Here is a 7,360-nt window from a genome sequence, read left to right as displayed (position 1 = left end):
TCTCCTCCTTTCTTCTGATCCCCATCCCATAGGAGAGTAAACCAGTTTGACCTGAAAACAAATTCGGCGTTGGCTCCCTGCATATAATGCCACAAGTGATTGTCTAGTCCGTGGGTCTACATGTGTGTGTGTCTCTCTGTCTCTTCGCTTCAAATGGATCAGTAGAAGTTTCATTAAGGTCTGTACTTCCTGTTGTGGAGTATTTAATGAGCACAGTCCTTACTGACTTCATATTGCGTTTTTTCTTCCCTGCAGACCAAGAACAAACGGTGTAAGGTGCTCCCGCTGGTCATTGCAGCACCGATGGACCTGGAGAAAGGAACCGTGATAGTGATTGGAATTCCACCAGAAAGCGAAAGCTCAGACAAAAAGAAGTGAGTCTGTAACTAAGCACCATGTTTATGGTATATAAGTGGAAGCTCCAGTGCTCCCCCCAATGATGAATGCAGCAACTGCTGTCATACTGAGCCAGGCAGAGCAAGTAGGCTCCAGGTTTGATCTTCAGTTTTACTGAGTTTGCTGATCTCAATGGAAGCAATCCTTTCCTTGGATGCAGTTTTAAAAAAAATCAAATAGAAAATGGAATTATTGTCTCTATCTTCATATTTATTATCTTTTTTAATACATCACTATTGTTTAGCTAGAATAGGGTGCAGGTGAGATTTGCTAGAATGGTACCAGGGATGCAGGACTTCAATTCCATATAGAGACTGGAGAAGCTGAAGTTATTCTCCTTAGAGCAGAGAGGATTAAGGGGAGAACTAATAGAGATGTTCAAAATCATGAATAGTTTTGATAGAGTAAATAAGGGGAAACTATTCCCAGTGACAGAAGTGTCAGTAATCAGAAGACACAGATTTACAGTAATGAGCAAAAAAATGAAGTGATTTTTTTTAATACAGCAAGCAGTTATGATCTATAATGTTCTACAAATGTGAAATACGAAGGAAGCAGATTCAGTAGTAACTTTCAAAAAGGAACTGGATAAATACTTGAAGGAAAACATTTCTAGGGACATGGGCTAAGAAAGTAGATATTTCAAAGAACCAGCACGAGAACTTGGGTGGAATAGCTGCCTTCTGTGCTGCATCATTTTAGGATTCAATGAAGGGCTCTATAACAAAAGAAATACACAACTTGGTATGTGAAAAAAGGTCTAAATACTGAGAGCATGGGTTATGACACAAATAACCGGCATCAATATTCAATCTCACACAGACAAGCTGTAGGAAGGTCAGTAGGCGAGATGAAACAATGTCTGGTGCAAATGGTTGTGAAACCCTGAATTTGGTGTAAAGTTGAATAAGCTTTACTCAATTTTTAATTACAATACCTGACCTTTTGAACTCTCAACGCTGATACTGAGATCAACATTCTTTCAAGGGATGTGGGCACTTGTTGCCCATCCCTAATTACCCTTGAACTGAGTGGCTTCTTAGACAATTTCAGAGGGAGTTAAGAGTCAATTAAGAAACAATGCTGTGGGTCTGGGGTCACATGTAGGCCAGACCAGGTAAGGATGGCAGATTTCCTTTCCTAAAAGGCATTGGTGAACCAGATGGGCTTTTATGACAATTGAAAATAGTTTTACGGGTTTATGTCACTAAGACAAATTTATTAACTGAATTCAAGTTCTGTCAACCGCTGAGGTGGGATTTGAGCCCATGTCCCCAGAGCATTTACCTGGGTCTCTGGATTACTAATTCATTTACATTACCACTATTATTCCCTTTGTTGTTTGGATCACTTCTGCAATTCCAAGTAGAGTGTTGTTATTTCGCATTCAGAAGTGGGGTGTAAAATTGCTGAGACAATGATGCTAGAAATTCAGTAAATAATCATCACTCTTTTCCAGTTTCTTTGGCAAGGCATTTGAGAAGGCAGCAGAAAGTACCAGCTCTCGGACTCTGTATGATCACTTTGATACTTCCAGTAAGTAACCTTTTAGATCACTGGTGTTATGAGGTTAAGTTCAGCATTAGTGCTGTTAGTGACTCCTCCCTTAAGGCCAGTTTGAGGAAGAATCTTTCCTCATTTCCCTGTGTAATTGTGATTGATTGCAGGGAGGTAACCCTTTGAAGTGTGTGTGTGTGAGAGTAATACGTGTCAAAGATTTTGTGCATCGCTTCAGACAATTGTTTTAGGACTTCCTTATAATACAGTAGCGGGAAATCATTCCATACACGAGTACTACAGGATGGAGTTTGTCTGCTAACTTGGGGGGGGGTGGGGGGGGGGGCGCGTGGTTTGCAGTTGAAGTAATTTTAGAAAGGTCAGGTTCAATATATAAATAATACTCTGGGTAGTTGATGGTGTGTTGTAAGTAAAGAATATATCATGATGAATTTTTGATGATCTTAGTGTTTGACATGAAGGGAGATATTGTGTACTTTAAAGATAACAAACATTACCATCCAGTGGGACATCATATTTGTGAACTTAAGGACAGTGCTTGCTGAATAAACATTTCACTAGCGGTACACATTTACGCACTTGCATCTTGATAACTCACATGAAATACCTTTGGTAGTACAGAACTTGAGTATTGCTGAAAAAAGAGACATGACTAATCTTTTCATCTTGCACTCATCGGGACACTTTGCAAGAATACCAATATAAGGGGAAAACAACAATTTATATTTGTCATGAAGCTATTAATGTATATAATATATTAAAAATATTTTTCTTTTAAAATAGAGGTTTAGTCTGTGGGTGTGTCTTAATTAAAAGGGTGCTTTGATGTGTACTAGTTTTGAGATGTAAGAGAGGTAGAGTGCATTTGCATTTTTTTGAAGAAGCGGTGGAGTTCAAAGGGGCTGGTGATACAATGAGAATTTACTTTCAATGAGCTGTGTTGGCTAGAGCAGACAGCAGTTTTGTGTGCAGGGCAGAGACAAAGCAGCTGTAAGCCTACAACTGTCTCCACAGGAACCAAAGTGAATTCGTAAGGTGAAAATGCTTTGCCTGGTGTCTGCTGAAAGTCTATGGGAAGAATTTTCGGGTTGGCAAGTGGGGGCGGGGCCCGCTCGCCGACATGTAAAATGACGCGCAGTGATGTCAGGCGTGTGTCCCAATGTCATTGCGCATCATTTAGGTTGTCAGTTCGGCGGAGGCGCAGCCGACTTGGTTGTGTGCCCGCCGAACTGTCAAAGGCCTAATAAGGCCATTAAGAAAGTAATTAAAGTTGTTAAGAATGCTGCCCATCCAATCTTAAGGTTGGTGGGCAGGCGAAGAGCCCAGGCAGCCTTCATATTTTTCATGAAACCTCAACCACAGGCGGGATGAAGTTTCATGAAGGGTTTATTAATTAAATAAAATTTTTTGAAAAAAATTAATGAACATGTCCCAGCTCATGTGACAGTTTCACATGAGGGGACATGTCCTTAAATTCTTTTTTTACGTTTCTGCAATGTTTCATAACTTAAACTAATCTCCCTGAGGCAGCTCTGTGCCTCAGGGAGATTTCTGCGCCCTTTCGCATGCATGCGCAAAAGAGCGTAGGCCCTGACTCAGGGAATCCCCCGCCTGCACAGGGAGTGCTTAGCGTTTCTGAGCCTTAATTGGGCTGCCCAAGTAAAATGGCAACACGGCCCTGATCTGGGTTGCCAATCAGGTTCGCATCCGCCCCCCACACAACCACCTCGACGGGGGGAAATTTCTGCCCTATGGGTTCCTGTTGCCTTAATGGAGATTAGTTTGGGAATTTGTTAAAAGTTATGATAGTAGTAATTTGCAGCCATGTGTAAGTGTTTAATGTGTTGTAACTTAATAAAATGTTTCATTTAGTTTATTATAAAAAGCTCTCGAGAACAGGTGGTCTGATTCCTGAATTTACAGCTGCATCTCAAACGTACTGTTTAAAATATAGGTTAGTGCAGTTGTTTAAAGTTTCCCTCTGGGATTTTTAAATAACTCAGCTTTACCAACTGTTGGGTCATAACAATACTCTATGTGAAGAGAGTGTTGATTGGTTGGCAAGTGGACTTTGGCAGAGGCAATGTGATGGAGAATGCACCAGTGATGGTGACTGACAGTTAACTGTCAAGCACTGTTTGAAATTTAAGCCAGGCAATCAGGGTCAAGCCTTCCCACAACCTCTGCCATCATCTCCATTAGTCATCTATTTGGAACTGGTTTGACTCAGACTAATTGCCAGTCACATTGGCGGGTGTTAAGATAGTTTAAGATGTTGCCAGCCCTGTATGCATGCCTAGTGACAGCATTCCAATTAATCAATAGTCTTTTCATTACAGTAATTGAACTGAAAACTGAGGATCGTAGCAAATTTCTGGATGCACTGATCTCTTTGCTATCATAAAGGTGGGTGCAGCTTCACTTACTGAAGCAGGAGTACCCAGTGTTTCTGGTCTAACGTGGCAATGACGCTTCAGAAACATACTTGGAAAGTTTAATTCCATTTTACGAATCTTTGCTGATGACACAAAGATGGGTAGGAAAGTAAGTTGTGAAGAGGACATCAGGAGTCTGCAAAGGGACATTGATAGGTTAAGTGAGTGGGCAAAAATTTGGTAGGTGGGTTATATTGTGGGAAAATGTGAACTTGAGCACTTTGGCAGGAAGAATAGAAGAACAGGATATTATTTAAAAGGAGAGAGATTGCAGAACTGTGAGGTACAAAGGGATCTGGATGCCCTGGTACATGAATCAGGAAAAGTTAGTTTGCAGGTACAACAAGTGATTAGGAAGGCAAATAGAATGTTGTTGTTTATTGCAAGGGGCTGGAATATAAAAGTAGGAATATTGTGCTACAGCTATACAGGATTTTGGTGAAATCACATCTAGAGTACTGCGTACAGTTTTGGTCTCCTTTAAGAAATGTTATAAATGCGTTAGAAGCAGTTCAGAGAAAGTTCACTCGATTGATACCTGGGATGGGGTGTTATCTTACAAGGAAAGGTGGAGAGGATGGGCCTGTATCCATTGGAGCTTAGCAGAATGAGGAGTGATCTTATTGAAACATATAAAATCCTGAGGGGACTTGATAGAGCACATAAGAACATGCATACGAATTAGAAGCAGGAGTAGGCCGCTCCATCCTTTGAGTCTGCTCAACCATTCATAAAATCATGGCTGATCTGTTTGTAACCTCAACCCAACATTCCAGTCTACCCCCGATAACTTTTCACCCACTTGCTTATCAAGGACCTATCTACCTCTGCCTTAAATATATTCCAAGACTCTGCTTCTGCCGCCTTTTGAGGAAGAGAGTTCCAAAGACTCACGACCCTCTGAGAGAAAAAAATTCTCCCCATCTCCTCCTCATCACTGTCCTAAATGGGCGACCCCTTATTTTTAAAAAGTGACCCCAGTATTAGATTCTCCCACAAGAGGAAACATCCTTTCCACATCGACCCTGTCAAGACCCCTGAAAGAATATTTCCCCTCTCTGGAAGAGACTAGAACTAGAAGACACAGGTTGAAAATAAGGGGTCTGCCATTTAAGATGGAGATGAGAAGAATTTTTTTCTCTCAGAGGTCTGTGAATCTTTGGAGCTCTCTTCCCCAGAGAGTGGTGGAGGCAGGGTCAATCAATATTCTTAAGGCAGAGGTAGATAGATTCTTGACTAACAAGGGAGTCGAAGGTTATCGGGGGTAGGTGGAACGTGGAGTTGAGGCCACAATCAGATCAGCTGCGATTTTATTGAATGGCAGAGCGGGCTCAAAGGGGCCAAATGGCCTTCTCCTGCTCTTAATTCATATATTCGTATGATTACAAATTTGCTGATTTTATAAATGAAGTGTTCACATTATGTCCAAGGAAATTAGAAATGCAATGACTTGTGAAGCTGGGGGCAGACTTTTAGCTATGGACGCATTGACATCAATCTGCTAACTATGCCATCTCCATACAATGAAGACACCAAATGGATGGCAGCTGAAATCAACTGTAATTTTTAACAGACCAGTTAACTGTGATGAAAGAATAAAACATATGCACGTGTGAGCTTCACTACCCAGGAACAGTGGAAGGGTTGGGGGGAATGGAAAAGCAGACAGTAAAATGCTAATATAGTAAAATGTTACTGTAAGTAGGTTCAAAAGGAAATGTTTAAAGTATGAACAGATGCTTATAACATAGATGCTTTCTACATTAGATGCTGAATAAGTAGCTAGTTAAACTGTACATGCAAACAATATAACTCTAAAATGACTTTTGACATTTTTATTACAGTCTTTCATAGATCTTCTTACAGTGTTTGCTCTTTATCCTAAACGCAGACTGGCTTGATTGGTTTTATAGTCCTGATTATAATTTGCAGCTACATGATTATCCATGAGCATTTGTAGGATTTATTTTGGGAACCATTCCTATCACTGGATTTGATTAATGCCCTGGAGTCAGAATGGAAGATCATACAGAGTTGTGCCTAAAGCTGATTTTATTGTACTTCCTTCTGAAGAAGCACACTTTTTTTTAACTCTAAAACTATGTACTTGAAAGGCTTGATAATTACTTGCCTGCCCAAGCAAGTATATTGTAAATTTTTGCTGTATTTTAACTCCCTAAACTTGGTCAGGTTCAACTAATACTTGCTGCTTCTCTTTCTTCAGGAGCATGCCTAATGATTTTTGACTCTGGAAGAAGAAACAAGATTGTTCTTTTGTTGTATTTAGTTTTGCATTGTGTAAAATGTATAAATTATCTCCCTGTCATGTTGGTTTTTACTGACTTTTTTATATCAAGTATTGATTGTAAATTATATAATATTGTAGGGGTGCAATTTGCCTGATTTTACTGCCATAAATGTTAAATAAAATCAGTACCAATTTTACATGGCTGAATTGTCACATGATTTTGCCTTGTATGTTTCTCCTTTTGTGGAAGTGCCTATTCCTGACAGACGTAGAGTGCTGAATTTTACTGGCCTACAGGTGGCATGGGAGCAGCAAAATAGGGCGAGCCGTGTCAAGACAGCTCCGCGATGCTGTCCCACCATCAGGGAAATTTCCAGGAGGCAGGCCAGCTTGTGGATCAACTCCACTTGTGGCCTGCTCCACAGAGGCAGGCAGCCAGTTTGCTTAATTAAGGCCCCAATCAGATTAAGCAAGAGGCAGGCATTTTGGCAGTGCGGCCCTGCAGCAACCCAACAGGGTTCATTTCAATAAATGTAACACTCAAAATAAAAAAATAAATTGCAATCGAACTCACTCACTGCACACAGCCGTTATGAAACAATTGATTAGGAGGCTGCTTCCAGTAAAATTGCTGAGACACGTCTCCAACCAGCAAGTGAAGGATTGGGACTCCCGTGTGGTTCAAATGTTCAGATCCTGAAGCCCTCAGAATCACCTGTTGGGGCTGCCACTGAGGCTCCTGCACTTTTTTTTTTAAAACTAG

The 7,360-nt window shown here is 40.7% G+C and overlaps 1 protein-coding gene across 2 annotated transcripts in view; it reads left to right on the top strand.

Annotated features, from left to right (window-relative positions):
* The window catches only part of cdc45 (CDC45 cell division cycle 45 homolog (S. cerevisiae)), a 77,177-nt gene extending 70,383 nt beyond the window's left edge, over positions 1 to 6,794 (top strand). For both annotated transcript variants that reach the window (XM_041203018.1, XM_041203017.1), the window contains exons 16-19: positions 256 to 374; positions 1,856 to 1,932; positions 4,254 to 4,320; positions 6,574 to 6,794. In XM_041203018.1, coding sequence (XP_041058952.1) covers positions 256 to 374; positions 1,856 to 1,932; positions 4,254 to 4,318 — 261 coding nt within the window. In that variant the 3' untranslated portion in view covers positions 4,319 to 4,320; positions 6,574 to 6,794. The remainder of the gene's footprint in view (positions 1 to 255; positions 375 to 1,855; positions 1,933 to 4,253; positions 4,321 to 6,573) is intronic.
* The last annotated feature ends 566 nt before the right edge of the window (positions 6,795 to 7,360 follow it).

Source organism: Carcharodon carcharias, chromosome 13, assembly GCF_017639515.1.
Source record: "Carcharodon carcharias isolate sCarCar2 chromosome 13, sCarCar2.pri, whole genome shotgun sequence".
NCBI classification, from domain to species: domain Eukaryota; kingdom Metazoa; phylum Chordata; class Chondrichthyes; order Lamniformes; family Lamnidae; genus Carcharodon; species Carcharodon carcharias.
This window is presented reverse-complemented; position numbering and strand designations above follow the sequence as displayed.